Source organism: Colossoma macropomum, unplaced genomic scaffold (assembly GCF_904425465.1).
Source record: "Colossoma macropomum unplaced genomic scaffold, Colossoma_macropomum, whole genome shotgun sequence".
Taxonomy (NCBI): domain Eukaryota; kingdom Metazoa; phylum Chordata; class Actinopteri; order Characiformes; family Serrasalmidae; genus Colossoma; species Colossoma macropomum.
This window is the reverse complement of record NW_023494792.1, coordinates 14526112-14540369: the sequence shown is the minus strand read 5'-3', so window position 1 is coordinate 14540369 and position 14258 is coordinate 14526112. Positions and strand designations below refer to the sequence as shown.

The window sequence follows — 14258 nt, the reverse complement described above, 5'->3', positions numbered from 1 at the left end:
TTTCAATAATTATATTGGTGTAATGTAATTTATTACCGCACACATCTGTAAATAATTTACTTTCTCAGCGTTTATGATTCGTTATCTTATTAATGACACAAGCAATATAAGGTCATATGACCATCAACTCATCCGCCTCAGTTTTACATGCTAACGGTCCATCTGAGTGGACGTTCCGCCACAAGCAACCGGCACTGAACATCTTCCCTTTACTGGATGTATGAAAACTCACTGAAGGTAAAGTAATTCGTCAAAATAAAACTGAATTAACTTACATAAAAGGGCTGCGAGTTGTAACATCATCTTTGTGTGTTTCTCGGTGACACTAGGTGTGTTACCCGCCTGTGGCCACCCTCTGTCCAGCTTCACCTCCAGCCTTCTGAGCTCCGGCTTCGGCTGCGGTCCAACTGAACTGAAAGTTTTGAGTTTGTTCCCCCACCCAGCCTCTCTTCTTCAGCGCATGCGCAGCGCTCTCAGCCCTACCCCCAGGTACTTTTTACTGTGACCAAGGTAGTCAACCGTTAAATCTACGCAGAGAAAAGGCTCTGTATAGCTCACTAAAACGTGAAGTGCCCCTCCAACATGTATATTCAGTCGGTATTACAACTCCTGTGTGATGAGTGTAGTTACCCCTCCCCCCTCCAAGGGGGGGAACAAAGAGCAGTGTGTGACTGAGAGGAGCCCCAACACCACACACTGGAAGTAAACCTTCACTACTGCATAAGGTAACAGCTAGCTCGGGAGTGGCTAAGTACAGCAAACACATACTTTTTTCAGTTCACTGACAAAAACCCACTGCTTCCTTCACTTTAATCAGTTTACCTTTGATCAGTTTTATACTTGGAACAGCTTTACAGTAACTGTAGCAGATGATGGATTATTCTCACCTGAGCTTTTCAGCTGTTACTTAGCTCTTTCTGAATAATATGTTCAATATAAATGTATGTGCTTTCTCCCCCTTCACATTACAAAATCATTAGGGATGCTGCGATTCAAAGCCTACAGTTAGTTGACAGTCTTTATTTTTTAATTGTTATTCAGAAAAGAACAGAATATACAGACAGTCATAACAACAAGATGAACAAAGTAGGAATAAATAGTTATTTGGCTTGCAGTGCAGAGTCCACCATTGTTCTAGATGATAGCCATCCATTGCTAAACGTCTCGTGTGAATTCCTGAGCTGACTCCCTTTTTTAATCTAATCTCCAAATGGAATCGTGTTGAGGTTGGGATCGTTGAGTCATTGGGTTCTGTGATGGGCTTGCAATAAGTGTTTCTTCCTAAATCAAAGCACTAATCTAAGCTAAAATTCCATCTACTTTCAGCACAAGTTGGAGATAATACCCTCTTTAAGTGTGTAACTGCACAGGAATATATCTTAGAAACTGTAAGTTTTTTTTGCTATAGGACCATAAATCCAAAGAAAACAGTACTGTGAATCTTTGTATCATGTGAAGAAAGATTACAGCCCACAGAAAACACATATGAAAAGGCAGTGTTGTTTAGTGCAGTGCCAACATTCAGTGTCATGAATTTCCAAAGGCTTTAAAATGGCCATTTGCTCTGGTGCTAAGACGTCTATTCTGTGGGTGGTAAAGTAAATACTTCTTTACCTTTAAAAGCATAGAGACGCTTTTAACTTGGTTAACAATGACAGAATGTGTTGAGGTTCTTCCTGAATAGTTTACCAGGCAGAATAAATTGTGTCATTGGGTTTTGTTCACTGAATGATTCTTCACTCCAAAAGATTTTTGTCAAGACTTGAGCTTACTTCCATTCTCATAGACCTTTGTAAAAAAAAATAAAAAAAAAGACTAATGAAAGAATACGTGTTGCAAATAATGCAAAGTTTTAATTATTTTTTTATTTTCTCTCATGATTAGGGGATTCACAAAAGTTTAATCTCTAAGGTAAGTGAAAGGTATGTAAAAAAGGGCAATGATCAATAAGAAGTGATGAACTGGAATGAGGACATCTTTGTTTTTTGCAAATCAATAGTACCAGGAATGGTCGTTGTCTGCTTGTTAACACCCCAAGCACAAAAGACTGTGATGGTCAGGCCCTCCAGCTTTAGCCAGAGACAACTGAATGCATTCCAAAAGCAGCAGGCGCCCAATCCAATCCTGACTGTTGGTTTAATCTTATTACAGCTCCGACCTAGCTGGCTACAATTGTTTACAGGAAATAACAGTGCACAGCTGCACAGAAAGCAAAGACCAAAGCTTTTCCTTATTCACAGTGTTCTAAAAGATGACAAAGTTGCAGATGGCCATAATATTATAAGACATTAGAAAGAAAAAAGAAAAGAAAATTTGAAAGAAAGCCTAGGTAATCATGTCATGCGTACATGATACTGATTGAATCGTAGGTCTTAATTTCTTGATTCTGTTGCAGGAACTTAAATGTGTAGTGTTTCAGAAGTGGAACTTGAGAGAAGACTGAACAAACAGCCCTTGAATGCTCAAACATAGAGCAGCTCTGTATGGTTAAACTAAACACCACAATTGACTGATCTGATTAGTAAGGCTCAGTTCAGACAGCACTGACAATGAGCAAAAAAGCAAAATGCTAAAGACTCAGTCAGGGATAAGGCTGTGCACACTGTAACTTAAAACACTTTTCAATTTTTTGAACTCTTAAGACCTCTTCTGGACAATCCTGTATACATTCTAGATTTGGAACATATTCAAAATCAACATTTGACAAGAATCTACAATAATATTTTAGATTAGTCTTTCATATACAGTGGACAGTAGCATAATATATAATCTTGGTGTCATACAGACATAAATATATACCTCAGATGCTTGGTGAGATCCTTTTGACAATTTTGGCAAAATCAAGATACGATCACACAATTAATCCCAATTTCCAGATTGTCCAGCAACAGCAGCATTTCCCGGTGCCTCCGATGTAGACTGATCCTTAAGCAGAGGCACATAGCATTGACATCGGTTGTGAGACAGATCACTGCATGCCTATGTGGTGCACAGAAAATAATTCTCCACTTTTTCAGCAATGTGCTCCTTCACGCCCTCTGCTTCTAATCGGAGTGCCTCCAACTCTTTCATTTTCCCCTCTTTATTTTGGGCTGTATCCTGAATCCTTTTTTCCAAGACTGAAACCATTTGGGAAAAGAAAAATTCACATTTTGGCATTTTTTTTTCAAAAACAGGTTTAAGCACACAGAGAGCTTCACTCACATACATAAAAATACTTAAAATTCAATCCAATAGCCGAATGCCTCAAATCAAGTCTGTTATAGTGCCAGTGCAATAGCTTTAACATCAAAGACAAGCATTGTGTACTCTCTACTCATGTCACTGTTAGATTGTCATAATTCACTCAGCCATACCTTCAATTTGATTGAGTTTGTCCTCAATATCTTTTGCCATGTTTTCCGCTTCCGTCTTTATGTTGTTCAGGCGCTCATTAGCTACTTCATTAGTACCTTGGGTTCTGTTTTTCTCAGTCAGATTTTTAAACTGTTCTATTACTTCCGTAAGACCCTGAAAAAGTACAGTAATAATATCAAAACAGAACAACAGGAAAATACAACAGTTATTTTCTCATCTTACAAGCTAGTAGTCAGCCCACTTTGTGCAACACCATGGTGTAAATCAGGGGTGGGGAACTCAAGCCCTGGGGGGCCAGATTCCAGCAGTTTGCTGATTTTCCTGCTCAAACACACCTGATTCAACTCATCAGTTAATTGCCAGGTTTAGCTGGTGTGCTAAAGCAGAAAAAACACCAAACTGGGCTGGACTCTTTCCCTCCAGGACTTTCCCCATCCCTGCTGTAAATTAATGTATAGGTTACAGATATGAGCTGGTGTGACTGACCTCACTAGCATCCGTAGCACTGTCTAATGCTGCATCAGCGGCAGCTTTCGCCTCTGCAGCCTGAGCCTGATTCATTGCAGTTTTATTCTTCAGAGCCTCAATTTCATTCAGTAGCTTTTCAGTTGGAGCGGAGTTCAAATTATCTTCAGCATTCTTTAGTTTAGCTGTGCTCTGTTGTAAATGGACGGTAATAAATCAGAACATTACATTTCAGTAACAGTACATTTTCAAATATTTGATGTCTTTCACATAAAAAAATATATAATTCCATGGATAATGGTTTTACCTGCTTAAGTTTTTTGGATGCAGCATTTTTGTTGTCTTCAGCTTCGTTAAGGTCCTGCTTGATCTTGTCTTGGAGCTGGGCAGCATCATTCAAGTTCTTCTCGATCTCACTGATATCTATCTGCTTAGTTCTGTTCCTGAATTTAAAAAAAAGGTTCAGGATTTATTTATTTTTTTATTGGGCTAGTTAGTTTTAACAACTCTTAATTATTATTGTGATTGCATCACTGTGTGATGATCAACTCACAGAATTTCATCAGCCTTTTGTTTCATCTCTTTAGCTAATTCAGTTTGGTACTGCAAGGGCCTGAGGGTCCTCTTTAAAATGTGTGAAATTGGAAAGGATGTTCTGGATATCCTGGATCATCTTCTTGATCTCATCTGGCGAGCTAGGCAGCTGGATAGCCAGCACAGCAGTGGCCACTGTGTCAATGTCTTCTGGTTCCATTGTGTCTGCTGTGGCAAGAGTGTGTTCACACAATGAGAACCAATACAGTAAAGGATATCATTGTTACTCTCAAATCAGGTCTAAGACTAAAGTGCAGAAACTCCATATGAAAGAAACAGTGTAGTTTAAGTCTGCAATTACCAAATTTATTTAGATAACAAATACACTGAACAAAAAAGACCTTAAAAATCTTTAAAGCAGGTATGAATACCAATGAAACCTAAAGAACGGGGCCATCAGAAAAACAAGAAGGCCCATAACATATCCTTACCTGTCAAGTATTCTCTGACACGAATGATAAGGTTTTTAATATTGTTCTTGTCCTTCTCAAACGTGTTCTTACTGTTGATGATTTTATTCATCATGTCCTGTGCTTTGTCTTTGATGCCTTCATTTATATTTTTGACTTCTTTGATCTAAGAACAGAAAACAGCGTAACATGCAGTAACTTGAAATTACGTAGCAGAAACTTCAGAGGCATCTTTCTTTCACCATGTCAGATGGCAAGTAAACTTGCCAAGATCAGAAAAGCAATAAGTAACAAAATCACTTAAAATGTACACAGATATAATGATGTTGAAAATGATTATATAATCCATATGTGTGGTGTGGTTGACCCTGCCTTCGTCTCTGCCTCTGTGAGGTTACTGAGCAGTTCGAGGATGCCTTTCTCAGTTTTCTCTGCTGTGTTTAAGGCGTTTTCACTGACAGGAAGACTTCCTGTACAAGACGGCCCACCGCACTTCCCACACAGAGCACCACCACACTTCGCCTTCTCACACTCTACATCACCTGGAGCTCCACAGATCTATAGCAGAAAGAAAAAGAAAGTTTAACAAACATGTCAGACATGTCAGACATGGCATTATATAAAATGTATAAAAAACATCTTCATGAACACCTGTTAATATCACAACTCCTTTATTAGCCCTTATTGTGTCAAATATATAGAGTCAATCAAAAGCGTGTTGATTGTGTTATGGCAGTTTTTTATGAAGTATCTTGTGGTTCAGTTGATCTCTGATTCTGTAGATAATTGAAGTTACCTTTAGATGTCTGGAGTTGTGTTATTTTGCTAAACTATTTAAATGTAACTATAAATTATAAGGTTTACAAATTATATGGTGTACATTATGACTTACATTTATATTTTATGTTCATTTTGCATCGATAGAACTGGATCTGCACTTTTTTTCTGTTTAGGTGTTAACGAATGACAAAACATCAACATTTTGAAGGGTACTCTTTCTTTGTGCAAAACAAGGCTGTAAACACTACATTAATTCTTCTTCAGTTAATTCAAATTACAGTAAATATCTCCTTGCCTCCATTCCTCACAAACATAAATGTGATATTAACTGAAAGTTTAGAGTCCGCATTTTCAAAAGAACTCCTGCCCTTCAGTGAGCTATGAGTGAGAAACACATACACACACACACGCGTCATCTAAACCGCTTATCCCTCTGGGTTGCGGTGGGGTGCTGGAGCCTATCCCAGCTGTCATTGGGCGGAAGGCGAGTGAGAAACAATGAATGGGAAATTACAACATGATTTTGTTATCCTCAGTGATAATTGTGACCTCTAAGGATTTAAATAAGGAGGTGAAAGTTAGTGATTCGGTGACTACTAAATAAGCAAAGGACTACAATCTAATAATGTTCTTTTATCTCACCTCCTCATTGAGTTGGGCCACACTGAGCGCTTTGACTTTCTTCTCCAATACATCCAAAGGCCTCTGCTGGCATTTGGCCAGTTCATGCTTGGTGTCCTGCCGAGTTTGCCTGGAGGCTTCCACAATGCCATTAGCCTCCTTCACTCGCTCTCCATCTTTCATGAAGTCAGCATGGATCTTTCGGATCTTCTCTAAAGTGTCTGAAACACAGCCAGTGCGCATTACTTAACAGAACAACAGAATTTGAATGTGTAACATCAACACTAACAACTTCACTTTGTGACTGTCTTTGAGCAGACCTACCATTCAGTGCTTTGAGATCTAGTTTCGGGCCTTCTTTAATTTTTCTCTCCAGGTTGTCCAGCAGCCTCTTGAACTCATAATGAATGTTATCAATGTCGGTGTTGAGCAGCTGAGATGGGTCGATAATAATTATGTTTGGATCTATGGTTTCAGTTGTGTTTCTGAGATACAGGGGAGAAAAGAACATTACACTTGGCACCTTTTTTAAGATAACCTGTTTCATATTTTGTTTATGTCTTACCTTTCAAAAGTTTTGAATCACTTGCGGTATTAATGCGGTATTAGTTCATTTTATGAATAAAATTGATTTAAATATTAGAATCTTGCCAAAATGTATTTTTCTGATGTTTACTTCAATATTTCAAGAATATCGTGAACAAGAAGTGAATATAATGATAAACAATATACTCTAATTATGTATTTACTTTGCATTTTGTCAAGTTATCTGCCTTGGGAACTGGTCTCCACTTTTGAAATACGAATTCTAGATATTAATTTTACTATAACTCAGTTCTCAATGCTATACAGTCTTTTCAGTCATTTTAGAATCATCTACTGCTCTGCTGACCGTTCTGGACACATCCACAATTTCCTACTAATTATTAGAAGCCTGTAAGGTTGCACAGGACTACCATATTAGAATAATTTTATACGTTAATCTGCAAAAAATAGGTTTGTATTGTTGAAAACACTGATTCCAAACTTTTGAATGGTTGCGTATATAGACTTAAATATAAAAGGTGCCAAAATAACATTGATATCAACTCAACAGGCTGAACAATTTACCTGAACAATGGATATATTATTAGAAATGTTTAAATATCTGAATAATTTTTCACTCTGTACCTGATTTGTTTTAGGAGCTGTTCTATGGTGTCCAGCTCATTCTGATCATGGCCTAGCATGCTAACCAGGTTCTTCAGCTTCTCATTTAGTTCCTGCAAGCGTTTGTGGAGCCGTGTGTCGCCAGGGACAGTACCGGGACGAGGGATCAAAGAAGCCATCGCTGTAGTAGCCCGTGTGATGTCAGTTACGTTTTTTTCCCACAGCAGGAAACAGGTGTGGCAGGGCTCGCAGGCGGGGAAGACTGGGTCATGCCCCGGAGCGCACTCATCACAGAAAATACCGCTCACACCAGGCCGACACATACACTCACCAGTGTAAGGGTCACAGCCTGGGTGAACTGTACCCTCCATGTTACAGTCACAGGCTAGAAGACAGATGAAGGGACAGTTTAAGAAGCTGTTTGTAATATGATTTTCCAAAGATTTAGAAAATGCAAGAGTGCTGACATATACACTCTTGAAAATATACAGTCTTATGCAAAAGTTTGAACACCCCTACTCAATTTTTATTTGTTTTGTAGATTTTATTTGACCAGGGGCACCCAAACTTTTGCATAAGACTGTAGGTACATCAGTGGTTCCTGGCTTGGATGTACAGTTCTATGGAAAACCTGTGGTTTACATTTCAAATTCCTTTAACTTTAAAAAGGTTTTTTACACTCGTACATATCGTTTCCAGAAATGGTTCTTAAAAAAAGATGCACTTAAGGGTTCTTTAGGGAACAAAAATGTTTCTTCTCTGGTATCACTCAAAAGAACCCTTTCTGGCACCTTTTTAAGTGAATGAATAACTACAGTTCACACTCAAATGTAAATGCCAAAGACAGTGCCAAAGTGACTGTAATGTTAAGCTACATACATATGCATTGAATGTCTGGGTTTCCAAAGTGATTCTCTGCACATTCTCCACACTGTTTCCCACCATATCCTTGCTCACAGGGACACTGGCCTGTAATCTGGGTGTGGAGAGAGGAAGAAAATTACACTTATATGTACAGACATGCAGTGGGGTCCAAAAGTCAGAGACCACATTGAAAATCTGAGATTTTTTAAATTTAAACCTGGAGATTAACAACAGAGTGTTTTTGCATTTTGAAAAATGATGACAACTAAAATTATGAAATATTCAAAATTTGAAATATTCCAATTTTGCCATATTTCCAGGTCACTATTCAAATTTAAGTAAATTTGTTATATCAACTGTGTTACAGCCTTTGCACGACAAGGTCGGATTTTTTGGTAACACTTTACTGAAGTGTACTATTCATAAGGCTACATGACACCTACATAAGCTTGTCATAACCACTGAAATAACTCTACATACATGTTTCTAAATGCTAAATTCAATAGGTGCCATCTGTCATAAAGGCTACTTATGACACCTATTGGAATAAGCGTTTATAAACATGTATGTAAGGTTATGTCAGTTGTCATGACAAGCTTATGTAGGTGTCATATAGCCTCATGAACAGGACCCTACTGTTACCAATTGTTACCAATTTTTTTTAGTCTGATTCCTTCCATTAAGGCTTGTGTTCAGGCAACTCTCAGGTGAATTTGATCTACTCATCAGAGGCTTTTGTCACTGTTAGTGATCAGAGTCATGCCAACTTGGGTGCATACTATTATTATATATTATACTAACAAATCATGAAATTCATGTATTTTAAGGATTCTACTTTTTGCTCAGATTGTTATGCTCATAATACAAGCTATAATGAAAAACTTTGCACAAAATTAGAGTAGAATGCAAAATAGAAGGATTTTCACTAGTGGTCTCAGACTTTCGGACCCTTCTTTTATGTCTATATATTTCATGAACAGCACAGTTTCAGGCAGAGTAGCTAAAGGGTGACACCTTGTCACAGAGATTGCTGAGGGCATGTTGTGGGTTGCAGTTACACGGCTGACACCCAGATTGCAGGTCCCAGTATCCATCCTCACACTGATCACACCGCACTCCAACCACACCAGCACGGCACGGGCACTGCCCAGTCACTGCATCACAGAAACACGGCCCGTCCAGCGGACATCTCGTCAGCTCTGTCCCCAGTCGGTCACATAAACATTCTGTAAACGCAGCAACAAAGTAATGTAGGATTGTACCCTTAACACTAAGCTTAATATTAATTCATTTTTAAGACTTATCATTCAGTAGCTACTATGAATTAGTAACAAACATTGTGTAGTTATCAGAGTAACACACTGAACCTCAAGGGCGTATGAAGTAATAGTTGCCCAAATTACAATTCTAATTTAACTTTTTTTCTCTTTGTATGTGTACGAGCACATCAACATTTATAAAAGTGTTTTTACTGTGTTTAATTTTTTTAGTGACAGCTATACAAGATTTTTGATATGAAAGAAGCTGAAGTTGTGCTGTCTGTCTTTAGGGAGAGATTGTTATCACAGCAGGGGGTTCTCACTCCTCTTTCACTCCTAATTGCTCACTAGCAGCTCAACACAGAGGCACATCTGATAGTTAAAATGAAAATATTTTATTTGATCATATTAAGTCAGATTATAATTTAGACATTATTTACCATTCTGCTGATGAAATGGCCATCAGGGGGCCTGCAGTGAGAGGCTAAATGTATTTTACTTCCATAAAGTATTTTCCGTGTAATTTACTATGTTTTCCTTCACTATTAAACTGTAATAATAAGCACTCTCAGAAAAAATGTACTAAATTGTGACTGGAGTGGTATCCTCAAGGGTACATCTTCAGTACCTTTATTCAAGGAATTGTAATCATTGTACTGTATTCTACTGTAGTTATATTTGTTATGTTACACTGACCCCATACAGCCTGTCTTGACTCCAGCCTTTTATTTTATTTTTCTATTTTTAAACGTTATGAAAAGGTACAAATATGCATTTCTCACCCGACCTGCGAAAGGTACACAATTGGACCTTAAGACCATTGTTGTACCTTTAAGGGTACATTTACATTGTTTACACCTTGGTGATCAAGCATGTATGTGTACAGTACCCCTTTTCCTGACTATACATTTATTTGCATAATTACATAATAAAATACATTTACATTCTGTACAGAGAGGTTTGAGTACGCACTTTTTCTGTTTATTCCAATGTCAAGAAATTATAAAAAAGTGGCAATATAAAGGTTTTTTTTTTCCAGAAAACAAAACTATATGCAATAATAACAAAATAATGAAAAAATATCCTTTACTCTGTGTTATCTATTGAAATCTTGAGTGTGCCCTTTCAACAGAATTGCTCTCCTTGTCTCAGTGTCGTGGAGAAATAATTAATATTGATTACATTCAATATTGTTTATTACATAAAGATTTTGTTTTCACTGTCCACTGTGTGTGAACCCTCAGTTTCAGAGTAGTTACTAAATAATTCATAGCCATTATTGACAAAAAAGTCATAAGATTAATAACTGAATAATAAGCCTGTAGTTTTAGTAGTTAAACCCTAATGTGAGCAGTAGTCATGAACTGAAAAGGTCTACTCTACATTCTGTCCACGCTCTGTACCTCGGCAGTCCCGGAGCAGTGCGTTGCCATAGTAACCAGGTCTGCAGGTCTGACAGTTAGGCCCATGAGTATTGTGTAAGCAGCGGAGACACTCGCCGGTCACGGCGTCACAGGCCTCGCCATCACGAGGGTCAATGTTATTGTTGCATGGACACTCCTTGCACCTTGTGCCCGGCAACAGCAGGTTACCATAGTAACCAGGAGCGCATACATCACAGCGTAAGCCTGTGAAAGGAGAAGTGGAAATGCTTTGTCTTCATTTCTCTCAATACTGATTCAACACCACAAGTGTTATAAGTTTGCTGCATTTGAATTCAATGTAAAACATTTATCACAAATGTCCAGGCTTCACATATTGACTTTATTATATTTACAATTTATGAGATATTGGCCCAATTCCAAAATAAAATGGGAGAAGTGTAAATAAAAATATAAAGCAGTGATTTGCAATCCATTTTCATATGTATTCAATTGAAATCAGACTAGCTATTTAATAAAACAGAGGCATGTTTACCACCGTGTTACAGCACCTTTTCTTTTAGCAGCATTCAATAATTGTTTGAGAACTGAGGATGCCAGCGGTTGTTGGGAAAGTTTTTTTTTTTTCATTCTTGCTTGATGCAACACTTCAGCTGCACTACAGTCCGAGGTCTCTGTTTTTCGCATATTGCGCTACACGTTTTCAATGGGAGACAGGACTGGAGTGCAGGCAGGCCAGTCTAGCACCTGCGCTCTTGTGCGTGCAGAATGTGGCTTAGTACTGTCTTGCTGAAACAAGCAGGAACGTCCCGTGAAAAATGTTATGTAGATGGCATTGACCATTGGCACCAATACACTCCATATCATGACGAGCTTCAACCCAGAGAAGTTGGCCAAATATCATAGCTTCCACATTGCATAGTAGAGTCTTAACTTGCATTTGTCAATGCATTGGTTTTTGGCTTTGCCCTTTGCAATCGTGCATTGAGAATGCTGTTCTTAAACTGTTGGGCTATTTCGCTCAAGCATTGTTTTGCAAAGTAGTGACTGTGCCTTGAGCCTTGAAGTTGTTCTTTTCATACTCAATCATGATAGCATCACCTGCTACCTACACACCTGTTTACCTGTGGAAAGTTCCAGAACAGGTGTTTTTGATCATTCCACAAATTTCTTACATTGTCTTTGTCCCAGCTTTTTAGGAATGTGTTGCAGGCATCAAATTTTTAATTAGCGTATATTTACAAAAGTCAGTTCTTTGTTCTCGATTAAATACTGCAAGCAAAGTTTGCAAATAACTGTCTTCTGTTTTTACTAGCATTATACGTACTGTTCCAACTTTTTGGTTTGTAGTTAGCATTTAATTAAAGCAGTTAAGAGTGAACAAGGGAAAATTCAGACCTTGATGTCCAGTCTCACATTCACAGGTTGGGACTAAAGAATTTGGGTCCTTGTTGCAAGTGCGAGCAAAGAAACGTCCACTGCCCTTCACATCTGGACACTGGCATGGCATGCAGGTGTCCCTGGAGACAGGGTCACCAAAGTAACCCTCCACACACCTACAGTACAACAGAGAACGCAAATGACCTCAGAGAGCACTTCAGGTATAAGCTCTAGATAACTGCCATAGGTCTACTGGCATGTTTATTTTACCATTTAGTCTGATTAACATATGATTCATTTGAAAGAAGCAAGAGAAAGCACAGTAATATATCCATACCTACATTAAAGAAAATATTACTGATGTAAACAAAGTAATTCTGTGTTTTTTTTATGTAAAATGTGCCATTGTAGAAAAACCTACAGATTTAGAACTGTTTACAGTGGTGATAGGAACCAAATGTCTACATCACATAAATGAATTACACAAAATGGTTCTGCTGCCTGATGTCTAAGACATTGTTTTATAAAGGTTTTGAGGTAAAGTTATTTTTGAGGCATTTTTGAATTCATGCAGGGCAGAGGGGTACATGCAGGGGTTTCTAAGGCAAAACAGCCCCCAAAGAAAAGTTTTTTCAGATTGACCCCTATTACATACAAAAGCTTATTGTCCAACAGGGACTTCAATGCAAACTGGTTGAGCTATTCTTAAGTTATAGAAGTGTGTGATAAAACCTTGGGCCTTCTGGCAGGCCCTGGCCATTTAAGGGGTTAATCACTATTTTACCACTATTTTACCACTATCAACATTACATATAAAAACTTAGAAGATGTGTAGGTTCATTGGTCATTTGGAATAGTAACTAAAATGGCTATATTTGTGTTTCTATCACCACCACTGTAAATAAATCTGTTGGTAAGTTTCTCTACATTGAACCATTTCACATTAAAACTGTGAATGACTTAACACAATCTGAATGGCACAAATCTGAATGATTAAATTATGTAGAATTGTTGAATTGGTGGAATTACCCTTTAATTCCGCATTTCACTAATACCTTTCACAATGGGGACCAGTTGAATGCTCCTTGCAATTCAGACAAACTCCAGTTACAGGGTCACAGAGGTCAGCTAGTCCATTGCACTGACAACGTCTGCAGTTAGGAAAACCATAGTGTCCGGGCAGGCACTGGTTACAGCGTCGGCCTGTGACTTCATTACGACACGGGCACTGTCCGGTTCTGTAGTCACACACCTCCGCTTTGGAGCCAGAAGGCTCACAGTTACATGCTGGGGATAGATGAGAGGGGTTAAAGAGCCCATTTATGAGATATATAGCAACAACAACAACAATAATAATAATAATAATAATAATAATACATTTTAGTTATGTGGCACCTTTACAAATGTTGCTGTACAAAGCTTCAAAATTAAAGCTTTAAAGGGCCAATATCATGGATAACCAAATCTCTTGTTTTTTTAAATAAGTGAGTTATAATACATAACACATATCATTCACTACCCAGTAGATACGCTCCATATATGGAAACTAAGCAACAAAAACTGTTTTTGTGATGTCACAAGAACCAACTCATTTAATCTCTCCACCTATTCAGCCTACACCAGTTTTGCTTCACCCATTCACAGTGAATTTCTAAAGAGTGTTTCAGATCTGAAAGCTTTTTGAACACTAGCACAACAGAGGGCAGCCAATCAGAACTGAGCTCATCTTAATCTCAGGTCAGTCTTAAAAGCACAGTACCAAAAACAACCTGTTTAATTCTAAGGGATATAGAAAGGAATGAAAATGGTCATGTAAATATTATGACATTTTTGGAACCTAAAACCACAGCAATGTTATAAGTGGACAAGGATAATAAAAGTAAAAATCTAGGATATGGGCCCTTTAATTAAGATTAAAATAAAAGTTTTCTTATGACTACAATTCCTCAGTAGAAACTTTGTCAGTTACACATTTGAACTTGTCTTTTGTTCAGCAG

General features: G+C 38.0%; 2 protein-coding genes across 2 annotated transcripts in view; both read right to left on the bottom strand.

The window, feature by feature from the left end:
• lamb1a (laminin, beta 1a) overlaps positions 1 to 674 on the bottom strand; it is a 30689-nt gene extending 30015 nt beyond the window's left edge. The window contains exon 1 of the mRNA XM_036576130.1: positions 276 to 674. Coding sequence (XP_036432023.1) covers positions 276 to 303 — 28 coding nt within the window. The 5' untranslated portion in view covers positions 304 to 674. The remainder of the gene's footprint in view (positions 1 to 275) is intronic.
• A 1166-nt stretch (positions 675 to 1840) lies between these two features.
• The window catches only part of lamb4 (laminin, beta 4), a 31082-nt gene continuing 18664 nt past the window's right edge, over positions 1841 to 14258 (bottom strand). The window contains 16 exon segments of the mRNA XM_036576129.1: positions 1841 to 3119; positions 3357 to 3510; positions 3844 to 4014; positions 4130 to 4265; positions 4376 to 4440; positions 4442 to 4584; positions 4848 to 4992; positions 5199 to 5384; positions 6249 to 6448; positions 6552 to 6712; positions 7398 to 7761; positions 8256 to 8352; positions 9255 to 9466; positions 10903 to 11127; positions 12280 to 12437; positions 13317 to 13548. Of these exon segments, the coding sequence (XP_036432022.1) occupies positions 2980 to 3119; positions 3357 to 3510; positions 3844 to 4014; positions 4130 to 4265; positions 4376 to 4440; positions 4442 to 4584; positions 4848 to 4992; positions 5199 to 5384; positions 6249 to 6448; positions 6552 to 6712; positions 7398 to 7761; positions 8256 to 8352; positions 9255 to 9466; positions 10903 to 11127; positions 12280 to 12437; positions 13317 to 13548 (2789 nt within the window). The 3' untranslated portion in view covers positions 1841 to 2979.